Genomic DNA, 15,808 nt, shown 5'->3' with positions numbered 1-15,808 from the left:
GGGGGGTGGTCACATGGGGGTCAGACAGGTGTATTGGCAATGTTGGGGCTCCTGGAAACCTGAGTCAGAGCACTCAAAATCTGAGGTAGCCCAACAGCTGCCCAGGGCTGTGCGGACAATTCCCGGGGGCCGGCCTACAGGTGTGGGGCGGGGCCAGATGAGAACGGCGGTGCAGGCGGGGTCGAGGGAGGGCGGGGCCGGCCCCTGGCTCTGCGCTCTGTAATCATAGCATTAGCATGCTGTCAGCAAACATCTGAGGGCCTCCCGGCGCGATCTAAACCCCATCATTTACCACGGCCCCCGAGCAGGTGAAGTAGAGCAAGGGTCTGCAATTAAGCCCCATGCCCCCCCCGGGCACACGCATGTGCACCCCCTGCCGCACACGCACGGACTCCTACACTGAAGCACTCCTCAAACCATACCACCGCTGTAACACCTGCAGCGTCCACTAATTCAGTTGGCGGCTCCCATCACCTTCAGCATCCCACGACACACCCCCCTTCCCAAACTCACACACTCGCCAATTACCTAGACAATAGACAGGGTGGCTGTGCTGAGAGATGCATATATGTAAACTCACAAATATTGGCCCAGAAATAATAACCCTAAACATTCTTAAATAAGTTATTGACTTTATTGACTCTCATTCTTGACTCTCTTGCCAGCATTAGGATCATGTGGGTTTTAGCTGAAGTTGCATGAGATGGATTCGCAATTTAAAAGGGGACCGTAGTTATGGGACTTCAGCCCATGGCTGCCTGCAGCACTTCGATGGCTGGGCAGATGGCGCTGGGGACTCCTTCGCCATATCCATGTTCTGCAGACCACAGCGAGATATGTAAAGATGATATGTAAATTTTCCCATTTGTTTGGTCAACTTAAACAGACACAAGGCTAACTGTCTAAACCTCGAGAGAGATTTGCATAGTAAGACTGTGTCAGTGACATTGTTTTTTTTTGCCCTCCCTCTCTTTCTCTCTCTCTTTTATTCAGCACGAACTTGCACCACGACTATTTCCTCACTAACACTAAAGGGAGCAGAGCAGGTGGGTTGGGAGAGACAAGCCACAATACCAGATTAAAAAAAAAAAAATCCTACATCAGCGTGTCATGTGACCATGCGTCATCCAATGGGGGCAAGGTTTTTTAGAAAAGGAATAGTTAAATATGCAATTGGGGTTATGAGAAGCTTTCTGTGGGCCACCACACGACCACAAACCAAGGCTAGGAGCACTTTTGGCTCTTTGAGCATGGGAAAGGGAACTACCGATGGATAGATAGAAGGAGAGGAGAAAGAGAGAGACTAAGTGAGAGGAAGGGGGGGGAGCGTGCGTGTCGATTTCAGTGTGAATCACCCGGATTGACGAAACCACAGCGAGTCTTTCAGCTCCAGCTCTCGGCTGCTGTTGCAAGGGTAAGCACCAGTTAGCCACAGCCTTGGTCTGCCCCAGCAGGGGTATCTGCACTGCGTTCTGCTTCTAACTGCCGACACCATGCCCCGAACCCAGGGACGGATCCGACCTCACAGACGCATGGGACCATCGCCACGCTGTGGGTGCCTACGGTGTTTGTGGTGAAAGTGCTAGAGGTGGAGATGGCGAAGATGGGTGCAGTTCCTACTTAGGGACGGCGGGTCATGTGTGTTCTGTGTACTTTGCCCAGCTTTCGCACGTGTTTCCTGCATGTATTGGGTTTAGCTCTCACTTGTGTGTATGTCGGTTCCTGTGCAGATCAATTGATTGTGTTTGATGCTTTTTTGCAGCACAAGAGAAACTTGAGGAACATCTGGGAGCTGAAGATTGCCATCCTAAGGAAAAGGGCCCCATGGCTTCCAACAGTATCTTCGAGCCCTTCTCCACCTACCAGCCATGCTTTGGGAGGGGTGAGTTGTGGGATTGGCTTTCAGGTTTTTTGGGGGGGTGTGTAGTTTTGTAACTATTTCCATGGATGAATAAACTGATCAGTATGATCCTCTGATGTCCACAAATGCACATATTCATCGAAAACGAAATTCGCATCCGCTGGTTCCAGTGGCTTTAGGGTTTCGAAATCCTGCGGATGGATCTGTCAGTGTGGATGACCGCAGAATTGTCCCGCCACTTGAGCAGCAAACCGCCAACCACCGTGGGGAGATCCACAGCATATCCCACAGAGAAAGCTCTCTCAGATATGGTGTTTATGAACACGAAAAACAAAGCGTGCAATAGTCTAGTCAAGGCATCACATTCCATATCTTGGTTCTAGGATTAATTGTCTTTGATAAGTTTATTTCTTTTAAGGAGAAACTTTATAAAGTATGCTGCAGTTACTCATACATGTTACTGCTGACTCAAGTGCATTTACTAAACTACTGACGGCTACAGGTAGGAGCCGATGGTCATTGTTGACTGATGGGTATAGACTGCTTTTTTGCATAGCTTTTAGACAGGGCATCTCGACCTTGGCCGAACGTTCCTCTGATCCTTTCTGAGGGGTGTAGCTAAGTCTTTTTTCTTTTTTTCTTTTAGTGGTGGAGGGTTTCTTTCAAATCAGTAGTGTGTGTTAAACGGACTTTGTAGTGCATGTTCCGCTTCAAACTTCCTGGGCAGGGAATGCAAAACTGAAACCTTTTGCTGCTGTTCCACCGAAGAGTTTCGCTCGACTTTCAGTCCCCAGGTGCCGTCTTGTGATATGAAAATACCAACTGTCTCCTGGTGCATTTGATTGAATTTCGCATCTACGGGCTGTAAGTTTGGCTGAACGAAGGCAGTTTGTGCTCCTTCTTGTCGTTTTGCCCCACCTGAAGCAGCACCTCTCTTTTCCACCCCTTAACACGCAGAGCAAGACATCACACGCGGGTGTGTTGTCCCACTGCTGCTGGAAAACCGGCCTCTCTCGCTCCGTCAGATGCAAGGCTCCCGTTTTCCCAGGGTGCGACAGACAGATCCTGGCGATTTATCGGATAAAGTAAAGCGAAATGTGGAAAGATGAAATGTGTCGCGGAAGCCATGCGAGCAGGATAACTAGATGTGAAACAGCGCCTAACCCCGGCTGTGGGTGCGGAGAACAGGAACTGTTGGAGATGGTGGGGCAGATATCACCTAAATGATTCTGTCTCCCTTTGAAGTCCTTTCAGTTCAGTTTTCTCAGTGATGGTTCATCCCACTAGGAGATCAGGGAGGCAGGTTGTGGGCACTGGTGGAGTACTAACCGTTAAATGAACTCATACCCCAATTAATCACCTGCACATGCGAGTGCCTAAATTTGAACTTATTAATGGAAACATTGTGTTACATTATGTTTGTCATGTTCCATGAAGAGATACAGGGCATAGAATTTTCTGCAGGTCAGTAGGACTGTTAGCCTTCAGGTTATACGTGACACAGCCATCTGCAGCCGTTTCTTGAAGAGTGTTTGCAAATGTCGTGCCTAGCAGAGAAGGAGCCTCTCTGACATGCCTTCTCAGAAGCTGCCTAGCCCCAGTTCTGCAGCTTCCTGTCGTGTTTGTGACTTCGGCTGCGAGCGTTGACAGTTAACACAGGAAGTTTATCAGCTCCGGCTGACACGCGCGTGTGAGTGTGTGTGCGTGCCTGCCTGCCTTGCTGTGTGCGTGTGTGCGTGTGTGTGTACTCGTGTGTAGGCTTGAGGGACTGCAGTACTGATATGACTTGAATACACTGCTACACGCAAAAGGTTACACACAATGAGCATTTTTTGCTGTGATAAATCAACAACTATTTCAAGATTTTGTTATTTTTAGGAGTTACTTTTCCTTTCTAAATTTGTTTCTGTGGTACCTCTGCAGAAAGGTGTTGTTGATGAGGTCGCATCCACGCTACATGCCACCCTGATTTACCCCTTCTCTGAGATACGATTTGATGTGCAAAAAACAATTATGACTCTCCGTTCGTAATTATCGAGGCCCTCATTGAATTCTCTTGCAGTATCACAGTTCACACTCTAGCTTCAAGGTATTTTTAAACACACAAATTTCTGCCTAATGTCACTTAAGCTCCTACTGGTCTGCTGCTTAAGTAATGATGACGGATATTTGTATTTAATTTTCTATAAACCAGGCCAGATATTTCACAGAAATTTTTAGGCTAGGCGACATAAATTTGAAAAAGCAGGATCAGATGGTCCCAAACAGGACTGTAGACCTTGCTACTGGGCTCAGTGGTCACTCGGCCAACCGTGGCACTTGAACCAGTAACCTTCCAATCATAGGTGCTGCAACTTAATCTGCTGAGCTACATACTGCCCCCTAGAGGTTGCTGTGAAGGTGATCTGGAGAATCTGGGTTGACGAACCGGCTTTCTGGGGTGAGAGGGAGGGATGCTAAGCTGGGCCAGGTGATGTTTGTGGTACGCGTGTTTGGCATTGAGCTTGCATGTGCCCTTTGTGCTTACTGTGTGAAAACAAGGGCTCATGGACGTGAGATGGTGTTTCCCAGATGAGTTTTGGTTTGTAATCCATGTCGCTGCTGAAGCAGTCCAGAAAATTCTGCCCAGACTTGAAACACATTCTGTCTATCTGATTAATCTTGAAGAAAGTGCAAAGTTTCATGTCATTTCATGATGCATTGCATGTAAAGTGCTGTAGGTGTCCAGGGTTCTGCTATGTCATGTGGAGCATTTACAGTCAGTAGTCATTCAGGTAACAAATTTCTACAGTGTTTCAGGGCTGGGTCTGACTGCAGTCATTTTGACCTCATTCAACTTAAAATCATTTATTGTATGGGCATGATCTGGGTCTTAATGTCCATATGAAAATTAAAAAAGCTGTTGGTAAGATGATATGACTTGAAAAAAATGAACTGTGCTTTTTTTTTTAAAAAAGTTAAAACATGGTTTTTACACATCCTGAGTGCTTTCAATTTTTCAAATAACTTTGGTCTCTAACTTTGGCACAAAGTTTTCAGAAAGTTACAGGATGCTCACCTCACACATCTCTACAAACAACTAGCTCACATAATTCCAGTTAACTATAGCTCTGCCCATTGCAGGTGTATCGTGGTTGAGCTTGTGTCTGGGATTAGCTGAAGTGGGGTTTCCTCCAAATTCTCCAATCTTCTCTGAGATCCAAGCTTCCAATCCAGAAATTTGCCCAACACCTTCTTCCACAACTTATGCCATGTTCATCTGAAAGGTGGAAGTGACTGGGGATTGTTTTTCTGTTCTGGTGCACCAGATATTTGGAGAGATATATAGTTAGATGTTTTGTGCATGTGAGAAGCTCCCTAAAGCGGCCTACCCTACCCTCGTCACCCCTGGTGATACCCATTTAGTAGTGTAAAGGGCTTTTCAATTCTTCAGAATGTGGTAAGCCACAAAGGACCCCCCTCCCACGCAACACCCCACCATGGAGGGACTTGCTGTACTAACAAGTCCTTCTCTGGACAACCTGAATTGCCCCCACACACCATTACAATTGCACCACCTCCCGTTTTCTAACAGACCGAGGCAAAGCAGGCAGTTGGCTTGCTCAACTGTCATGTTTCGTACCTCGGGGATGGATGCACAGATGCATGATGGGAATCAGGGGTGCCCCATGGTCACTCTCGTATGATAGTTACCCTGAGAAACACAATTGTCAGCTGGGGTAGATGGTACGACAGATCTTGCCCTACTTTTGATGTGTGGTCATTTTTGGTTTCTGTACTAGTCTGGCATCAATTTCTCCAGCTCCAGAGTCTAGCGAGGTCAGGAAGGACTGGCGTCATCGAAGGCAGAGTCGCTCGAGCTACACATTGAGGTCAGGGTGTCTGTGAACACGGACACACACCCTAGCACCTGTTCCCAAAAAGGCCAGATCTGTTCCTCTTTCACACACTCCGGGGATAAAAACAAAACAACCTGGAGTTTGGCCGAAACTGAAATTACTGTGTTTCCCTTTTAACCCATTTGTAAATATATTCATGATGGAGTCCATATTCCATATTCAGGTATAATTGCTATTTGCATTGTCAGAGACGACATCAGCAGAATCTCACATCCTGCGTTTATATGAACGCATTCTTGTCTGCATTTAGATGATTAAATATCTGAAATCTATTAAGGATGCCGAAGGTTGTGGTGCTGATATAAAATGGTAATAAAGAGAGACATATTACCCGCACCACCTGCCCTGCAGTCTTACTCAAAATCAACTCCCTTTACAACATGCCCTCCTACATCCCGGGCAGGGGCGTAGCTAGAAATTCCATGACTAAATGCCACCTTGGACCACCCTTTGGGGGATGGAGGGGCTGCTTAGAATGCTGGGCCTCCAGAATGTGCCAGAATATCCACGCCCCTTTCGATGTCTCTAATCCCGGGCGTGTCACACTTAACACTCTAAATGATGGAATATGTGCCACATCCTTCATTTGCCGTTGCCATGCTGAAGCTTGGTCCGTGCGTCAGGCTCATGCAATCGGCCGTCCTGACGCAGGACGTGTCAGGCATGGGGAGGTGTGATTGCTTGCTGCTGATAAAGAAGCCCAGAGGCATTGTTAACCTGCAGCGGGCACCTGATCTATGTCAATAAAACATATCAGCGTTTGTGTTTTTATAGTTTGTAGTAGAGAAGATGGAAGAACATTGATCGAAAACCTAAGTGATGTTCTCCTCAGGCATACCCTGAGCAGCGCCTGCCCCGTACCTGATTGCTCCAGGAGTTTTACTGCATCCCATAATTTTTTTTTCTGAATAGAGAGCACGGATTCAAACATTTTTGAGGTCTAGCCCACAGAAAACCAGATAACAAGAAGTCAACAACTGCTAACAAATCCTGAGCTGGAGATTGCTCATCTTCTGTAGCAGAATCTGTACATCAGAACATGTTATTGATAAGCTGCAGGTTTCTTTTCAATATTTTGTCACGAGCATAATTACCACTTTTTAAAATCTTGTTAAATTGCTAATAGCTTTTAGAAATTACAGATTAAAAATATATTCACATAAATGACAGATTTTTCTTTCGTTTAAGAACTTGGCCTCCACTTAGGATTTGTATACCACCACAGTGTAAATATGCTTTCGGATGCTTTCTTACACCCTGCAACATCAGTTATGTATTATCTTTTACAAGAGATCAGTTGTTTTTATTTGAGAATGTTTAGGTTCAATTATGCTTTCATAACCCTTGTAAATCCTGCAAATACTCTATGGCACAGGTCTCAGAATTTTTGTCCAAAATATTTATCTCTTGAAGACATTCCAACCTGATCTATTAAGGAAAGACTTTATGCTGCTGCTGGGTCTGATTCATTGCTTTAATCTGACTGGTCACATGATGCCATGTAATCCTGGGTGCCACCAGTCATAAGCAATGCATTTAATCTAAATCCAGTCCTTTATAAATTTCTCTGCATCTTCTGAACCGATTTGGCCGCCTCCCTACCAGGTTTCCGGTAGCAGTTACCGCCCAGGGAAAAGAAAAAAGAAATTTCAGCCTCTTGCGGTGAAGTCATGTGATTCGTTTTCAATCACATGTGGGAATACTACTGTAGCTGCCTGCTTTAGTGAAGCCACAAAGCATCTGAGCTCCATAATGAAGATGCTGTTTTAGTTCCAGGATATCCCAGTGACTGGAAGCCTGTACACTTATATTTTAAGTATTCTTTAAGTTCTAGGTATTGTTTTTTATTCTATAAACCTGAGAAGCCTCCAGAAATCTAGGGAAATTGTATAAATATTAATGTCCAACTTGTTTTTATTTAGCTGCTTTTATTTATAAAATGATTTGCGTTTTTTTTGCCATGTTGTTATTGCCTGTCTTGCTGGAGTCAGGTTTGCAGCTTGGATCCTGCTTACAGTTTTTTCTTTCAGTGCCACTCGCGCTACAGGCTCTGGGATTCACTGGTTGGGCAGAATAATCCAAGGGCTTTTCGTGCTGAAGGGCTGAGATCTTTGCAACTTGAGTTAGAGGGGAGCATCTGTCAAATAAACAAATGTCAGTATAAGTGCTCCGCTCCAAAATAAAACTGCCGGTTAGCAGAAACCGCGGCCTGTTTGCCAGGGCTGATAAGAGACAGCAGGGCCCAAAACTCTTCCCCTTCCTGTTGCTGCCCCCCCCCCCCCCCCCCAGCTCTGTGACAATGGTCGTGTCCCAACGTTTGCTTCGTGAAAATAACCTTAACAAAAATAACCGGTTACGTTTTCTCTAGGCCTCCCGCTCAGCCTGCACACGGCCCTTCCCCCTTCCTTCCTTTCACGAGGGGGTGTATGAGTCAGATAAATTTAGGGGGGGGGGGGGCGATGAGCCCCCATGGCTGATCGGACCTGTGACAGTCTAACTGACATTTGTGGGGGGGGGGGGTCTCGAAACAGTGTGGCTCATGAGTTTAAAGAGTACAAACTGATTTTGTGGCGGCTAGAACTGTCACAATGTGAAGCCATTTTGCACATAAAGTTACCCAGTGCGTTTTAAATACAACGCGGGCCCTCCCGTGGATAGCTGGACCTCACTGACCTCAGCCGTGTTTTCAGTGCATGTTTCTGCGCATTTTTATTGCGGGTAATGTCAGACTTGGCCGCTCCTGCTTTGCATGTGGCTTCGGAATTGTGGGTAGAGGGCGAGCCACAGTCACCGCGGTAATGCACCACAGCCTGCCCAATGCCACAGATACCAGCTCGGCGCCACCACAGCCCTGCCCATCGCCGCGGATGCGTGGTTCTGGCCGCCTCAGCTTTTCCACGCTGGTGCCAATGTTTTGATAGCCGGGAGGGGCTTTGTGCAACGAGAACCACGCTGTAGCACGTGGACACGCATTACGAGTGCATGCACCTGTCTGCACACCAACCCCAACCCCCAGCCAACGGGTTCACTAGTCTTTTGAGCCCCCAATGTTATTTGGAAAATTCCCCCTCCCCCTGACACTTCCTGTCCTCGGTGTACGTGCGAAGGGGGAGCTTCCTTTCAGTAAGTCGTTTTGTTTTTTTTCTTTTCTTTTTTCTGTTTGTTCAGTTATTCGACGCAGCCGGTCACTAGGCGAGATGTCACAACTCCTTCGCTTAAATATACGCCGGGCTAGAGGTGGCTGCTTCCTTCCGCTGGCCCACCAGTGCCGGTGCATATGTCTCACCAGTTCGCATTTCAGTCTGCGGTGAAGAAAAAAAAAAAACGGGAATGAAAACTGGAGTCCCATATGCGGTGCCTTTGTTGGATACTGGGACACTTTTGTTTGGGAATCACCAGTGATACTGTTAATTAGAGTGTGGCTGAATGTAAGGCCCAGTGCCCCCCATCTACACTGGCAATTCCAGTGTCACTGCTAGGTGCATACATGAAAAATTTGGTAACAATTTACTTAAAGTAGTCATGTATAATGCATGGCAATGCATTCATAAAGTATTATAAACACGGTTATAACTATAAAAAGACATAACACATTATAGCCATATGTATTACGCATTATGAATGCTCTATGAATGTCTCATGCACTATAGATACATTCATAATGTAGCAAAAAGTATCCTTAAATCTCATACTGACCATTATAATGCATCATGAAGGTATCTGTAGTGCGTTATAGAAGAAAGCTTCATAGAGCATAATACATTATAAACATGGCTATAATGCCTTTTTATAAGTAGTTATAGTCATGTTGATAATGCCTTATGAATGCATTATAATGCATTATGAAGGTATCTGCAATGCATTACGATGACTTATTTAAGTAAAAAAATGTTCATCTTCTTGGTTCGCAAATCTGAGGATTAAAACTCACCTACAGAACAAACTCTCCCATTTGCTCTGTCTTAAACAAATATTTAATATTCTTTATACCGGTTGTCATTGACTTCCGATCTTTGTGACTTATGACTGATCGACTTTATGACCATTCGGTGACCAAGAATACGTGGTCAGGACTATGCTGCATCTGCCACTGTGTGTTGACAGTTTCCACCTCAACTGCCTGCAGCAATGAACTAAGAAAATTACATAATTTTATTATATATTATGCTACACATATGATAATTTTTGCATTTGTGACCAAATGGACTTACTACTGGTCAGTTGGAACTTATCCCAGTCATAAGTTGATGACGACCTGTATTGTTATTGACTATTTTCCTCCATTTCTCGCCCTTCACATTTAACTGTGAGTATTCCATCCAGCCATTTTCCAATCCGCTTATCCTACTGGGTCACGGGGGGTCCAGAGCCTATCCCAGAAGCAATGGGCATGAGGCAGGGAACAACCCAGGATCGGGGGCCAGCCCATCGCAGGGCACACTCACACATCATTCACTCACACATGCACTCCTACGGGCAACGTAGCAAGTTCAGTTAGCCTCAGTATGTCTTTGGACTGTGGGGGGAACCCAGAGTACCTGGAGGAAACCCCACGACAACAGGGGGAGAACATGCAAACTCCACACACATGTAACCCAGACGGAGACTTGAACCCGGGTCCCAGAGGTGTAAGACAACAGTGCTAACCACTGCACCACCATGTCGCCCCTAGTGAATAATGTACTTAATCAATTTATGAATAGTCATTTAAGTGTAAAAGAAAACATTTGAAAGTTTGCAGTACCTCTACAACCTGACCCTCCATCATCAACCACCACAACGTCTCACTACAGCCATCCTCATAAGAACATAAGAAACATACAAACCAGAGGAGGCCATTCGGCCCATCAAGCTCGTTTGGAGAGAACTTAACTAATAGTTCAGAGTTGTTAAAATCTTATCTAGCTCTGATTTAAAGGAGCCCAAGGTTTTAGCTTGCGTTACACTAGCAGGAAGACTATTCCATACTCTAACTACAGACTGTGTAAAGAAGTGCTTCCTCAGATTCGTTTTAAAATGTTCTCCCGCTAATTTCCATTTATGGCCATGAGTTATAGTATTTAAAGTAATATTGAAGTAGCCATTTGGCTGAACAGCATCCCGATCTCTTAGAATCTTATATACCTGGATCATGTCCCCCCCTTAGTCTCCTTTGCTCGAGGCTGAACAGATTCAGCTCAGCTAACCTCTCCTTATAAGACATTCCTCTAAGACCAGGAATCATTCTCGTAGCCCTACGTTGCACCTTTTCCAAAGCAGCAATGTCCTTCTTAAGGTATGGTGACCAAACCTGCACACAGTATTCTAGATGGGGTTTTACCAAGGAATTATTTAATCATAGCATCACCTCCCTTGACTTAAACTCCACACACCTAGGAGATGTAATTCAACATTGTAATAGCCTTTTTTATTGCTTTCCCACACTGGTGAGAGTGGGACGTGGAAGCAGTAATATACAGACTAAGATCGTTCTCATAATCAGCTACCGTAATTTCAGTGGAATCCATAAAATATCTGTACTTTATATTTCTGCTCCCTGCATGGATTACCTTACATTTATCTATGTTAAATTTCATCTGCCAGGTATCAGTTCAGTCGCTAATTAAATCCAGATCCCATAGTAGCCTCTCCGCTGCTAGATCAGTATCTGCTACACCACCCACCTTGGTGTCATCTGCAAATTTAACCAGTTTACTGTATGTATTGGTGTCAATATCATTAATGTAAATTAGGAACAGTAGTGGTCCTAAAATTGAACCCTGCGGTACCCCACTATGAACACAGGCCCACTGTGACATTATGCCTCTAATAACTACTCGCTGCTTCCTGTCAGTTAACCCGTTTTCGATCCAAGCTACTACAGTTCCTAAAATCCCAACAGCTTTGAGCTTAAGCAAGAGCCGTTGTGCAATTAGGTAGACATTGCCTAGGACAAGTGTCCATCTCATGCACTGGTACTTCATCCAGGGAATTCCCTACTTTGTGCTGCCAGCAAGTGTCTCCAGACTCAGGGTACTGATGGATAGATACACGTAACTCGTTATACATCAGAGTGCTTTTTGTAGATAGTCTTGTGCTCCTTCGAGGCATACATAGTTTGATAGCAAAGCTAGGGGTCCGAGTACAGGATCAGCCACTTATTTGGTACACCTGGAGCATTTTGGGCCACGCTCAAACTCACTAAACACACTGAACCACCTCCTGAAATCATATTACAAAAAAAGAGTTCAGTTTAGATTCTGGTATCTAAACCAGGTAAACGAGGCGGTACCTTCATGCTACAATGGCTGGTTAAAATCAGCTCGGAGCCGTGCAAATCCCCCGTGACTCAGCTGGTGATACGCACAAGCATGCATGAGGTGCCATGACGAGTTAAGCAGGCGTCCGTAGGTGCGAACGGCAAGCTGCGTGCAGCGGGGGCCTGTCCAAAGGCATGGCGCTGATTTCCATAGCAGCGGTAGATAGCCACATCCTGACAAAGCCGACCCTGTCATGGTCACACTGCCGTCTGTGCTGGCCTCCCTGGAAAGCCCATTTGTCAGGCAAATGAGGTGCGGTACACCAGCAGCTATGAACACGCACACTGCAATGCACGCACACACACGCACACTGGCATGCACACACACACACACACACACACACACACACACACACAGACAAACACACATACAGGTGTTTCTATGGGGGAAACTCTAATCCCAACATGACAACCTTCACCCCTACCCAGCCCTAACCTTAACTATAAGTTAGCAAATTAAATGCAAGACTTTTGGCATTTTTAGTTTTTTGATTGCATTCTCAGGTCTTATGGGTACATGGAAAATGATTCCCACAACATCAAAAAAACAGGTTTTATTACACTGTGGGGAACACACACACACACACACACACACAGTCCCCCCAGAAGCAAGTTCTGCCTACATCCCCATTACTTGGAGATCAGTGTGAACTCTGAACTCTTGTAACCCTGATTACAATGCTGAGAGTCCTGAGCTTTTTACCAGCCAGTTAGTGTACCTGACATATTCAGTATTTTTATTTATTTTATTTTTTTTGGGGGGGTTGTTGCAAGGCTCAGCAGGTGTATCTGTGATAAGAAGGTTGCTGGTTCAAATTCCAGAGTCAACACTCACCTTCGTTTAGCTGTGCACACATTTCCAGAATTTTCATAATACTACAGGAAGGCTGGCCAGTGCATGCAGTGAAATGCATGGCATCCGGAGCAGATTTAGTTTCCCTGTTTTACACAGTTAACCGTGCTATGGGGGGGGTGGTCGGGGGTGCCTCACATGTGCGCGTAAGGGGCATTACGTGCCGACAGTGTGAAGAGCTGCCTTTTGGCTCCCGTGCCTGAGTCGTTACCACCACCTGTTGCCTTTGCCGGGCGCTGGCACGACTACGCAGCTGATCCTTGTTACACAGCAGGCACCCGGCCCGTCGTCTCTGCACCACCGGCATGCCACGGAGTCTCACTCATCGCCTTCTCGCCGCCTCTGTCATCCCAAGGGTCATAAAGAGAGAGTGCGTGTGTATCGGCAGCCTGAGTTGGCCCCTGACCCAGTGAAGCAGATCTGTGCACCTTCTTCTCACTGTAAAACCACGACTCGCATTCTTGAGTGTTTCCATCACGTCAGACGGCCCTGGCAGGATTTTCCTCTCCACCATCTTCATAGCAATTTAATCTCACTGCGTAAGGTAACGCAGTTATCCTGATCGAGATGGGGCAGTCCGTGAAGACATCAGACGGGCTCCGGTATCTTCTCTCCTCTTGAACCGTCCCCGGTCAGAGGAGATTCAGACAGAACGTGACACAGACACACGCCCACGCATACATTCAGTCTGCCTCCAATCCCTCGTAAATCTCTGTCATCTTCAAGCATGTGCAGCAACTGTGGGTTGGACAGGACAAGAGGCTCCTGATTCCCCTCTCACCAGAGATAATTCGAGGCTTTAGACTCTGGCAGCCCGCCTCTGAGAAGGCGCTGATGCGTGCATGGCCTATTGTTTTTATCTTCATTATTTCCTTCGCTCTATTTATGGGCATTGACATAGGTTTCCTGGTTGGCTGTATTTTGAACACAACACTCAAATAGACGAACGCTTGTGTGCGAGGAAGGGAAAGAGGCTGAGGTTTTCGGTCAAGTCGCATCCTGAGCATCGATCTGTTTCACGTTATCTTAGCTCTAATATCAGCTCTCGTGAAATACGGACGTACCTCGACAGCTGGGACAGTGTGGCCCATTGAGGAAAAACAGGCCAGAATAGATGAGATCTGACGTGACCACGAGCGGTTAAAGGCCGTTAACCACCTGCTTCCTCCCGAATGTTAGACTCCAGGTGATCCGCAGAGTGACAGTGTGCGTGACGACCACTGTGAAACTCCTGTCTTACTACTTATTTAATTATTTCTGTGCTCTGCTGGTCACTTTGATTACCCCAGTCGTGTTATTTGTACATTGTGGGGCACTGTCTGTTTCTGAGGGGTATACGACTTAGTAAATTGGTACCTCATTTGTGCTGTGGAATAAAAGTTGGACAACCCTAGTCAAGGTGAACAGACCTTTTGTTTTAGATCTTAGGATTACTGTGCTGGGCAATAGATTATAAAACATTAAGTGATGCTTCATGTTTAGAAAAAAAATCACAAAATCCATATTAAAATATCTAAACTGGATAAAAGAATTAAGAAGAATTAAGTCTACAGTCTTAGAACCAAGCTCCTTCAATCTTGTCTCACATCATAGGAATAAGGACATCTGCTGAGCTGAACAATAACGTTAGTAATGTGAGGTCACTGTTAGTGAGGAGCAAATTGCCAAACATGCTACCATAGATGGAAGCAGTTGTGTTTACGTTGCAACAACATGCTGAGATTATTGCTACAGCTTTGGTATACAGGCCCAGAAAAGCCTGGGAGTAGAGTGAATCTTGGCTGCACAAGTGTGAAGTGCTTCCTGGCCTGTAGCCGGTCTGTGGCCCCTTGGGGAAACTGTCATGTGGTGCTTTGGCTGGAGATCACAGGGGCAGCTCCTCTGTTTGATCTGTTTCTGATATCCAAGGCAGAGGAAAGGGCTCTCTAATAAAGCTCCTTTCATTTCCTTTCTCCCTCCTCCCCTCACTCTGTGAATTTCTTTCCTTTCTTTTTCTTTACTGTGTTTAAAGATGAGTTGGACCAGAACTGACTCTGCAGTCAAGGAAAAAAACATGTTGACACCCTTAAAAAAACATCAGGCAGAGAAAAGGATAACAAATGTAATTGACCGTAACTACTTGTGAGTATTCTATTAATTTAAGTAATTGTTTTTCAAATACTTGTCTGGGAGACACTGATGCAAAACTGAAAATTCTCATTTGAGATCAGTCAGCCGTCTCTGAATTTGGCTTCTGCTATCAGACCAGCAGATCACAAAATATCTCCGAGGGTAACTCTGCGGGTTGAAGATCTGTGACCGCATCATTGGTTCGAGCACCAGGGCCAGCCGAGTCACCATCAGGCTTTAGGCTCCAGCCGATTCTGGCGTGCAGCCTAGCCCTGCTCTGTCAGCCTCTCTGATCACTTAACTGTATGTATGTTGGAAAACCCTGCTATATAAATAAACCTAAATGACATCATGACACTCTGGAGCGATCTCCGTTATCCAATTCCCTTCAAGGTGTCTGAGTATCAGAGATGTGGGTTTCTGTGGGTGATGACAGCTCATTCTGTCAAGCCATGGCCTGTGTGGCAGGCTTCCTCTGGGCATTCTTATCCACGTAGGGCCAGTGTGTATGCAGGTTTTTGGGATAACCTTTAGGACAGCTCTTTAAACCCAGGTGTGTAGACTCTTCAGCCAATCAGTCCTCTAGTTAATAATATAATTAGGGAGCTGCAGGAAAAACCCACATCCCAACGTCCCTGAATAAGATTGGCCACTCCTGCCCTAATGTCTTGCAGCTTGGCAACAAGTCTGAGCACAAAATCTTCTGTCTTATTTTCCCCTCTATGGGTGTGAGGGCACACCTCAGTCTGGTTTCCAGTGATGTTCTGCTGGCCGCTAATTACCATGGA

The 15,808-nt window shown here is 45.8% G+C and overlaps 2 protein-coding genes across 5 annotated transcripts in view; one reads left to right on the top strand and one right to left on the bottom strand.

Moving 5' to 3' along the window:
* The window catches only part of LOC125740075 (sodium/potassium-transporting ATPase subunit alpha-1-like), a 457,178-nt gene that overhangs the window by 107,987 nt on the left and 333,383 nt on the right, over window positions 1-15,808 (bottom strand). The gene's annotated exons all lie outside the window — the stretch shown is intronic.
* runx1 (RUNX family transcription factor 1) overlaps window positions 1,101-15,808 on the top strand; it is a 41,746-nt gene continuing 27,038 nt past the window's right edge. The window contains exons 1-3 of one of the 4 annotated variants that reach the window (XM_049010857.1): window positions 1,103-1,414; window positions 1,509-1,551; window positions 1,763-1,882. In XM_049010857.1, coding sequence (XP_048866814.1) covers window positions 1,533-1,551; window positions 1,763-1,882 — 139 coding nt within the window. In that variant the 5' untranslated portion in view covers window positions 1,103-1,414; window positions 1,509-1,532. Of the gene's footprint in view, window positions 1,552-1,762; window positions 1,883-15,808 lie in introns of all 4 variants that reach the window. The other 3 variants (XM_049010890.1, XM_049010852.1, XM_049010868.1) reach the window with 3 other exon arrangements.

This window comes from Brienomyrus brachyistius, chromosome 1 (assembly GCF_023856365.1).
Source record: "Brienomyrus brachyistius isolate T26 chromosome 1, BBRACH_0.4, whole genome shotgun sequence".
In the NCBI taxonomy this organism is placed as follows: Eukaryota; Metazoa; Chordata; class Actinopteri; order Osteoglossiformes; family Mormyridae; genus Brienomyrus; species Brienomyrus brachyistius.
The sequence above is the reverse complement of the archived record's forward strand: the minus strand, read 5'-3'. Positions and strand labels throughout refer to the sequence as shown.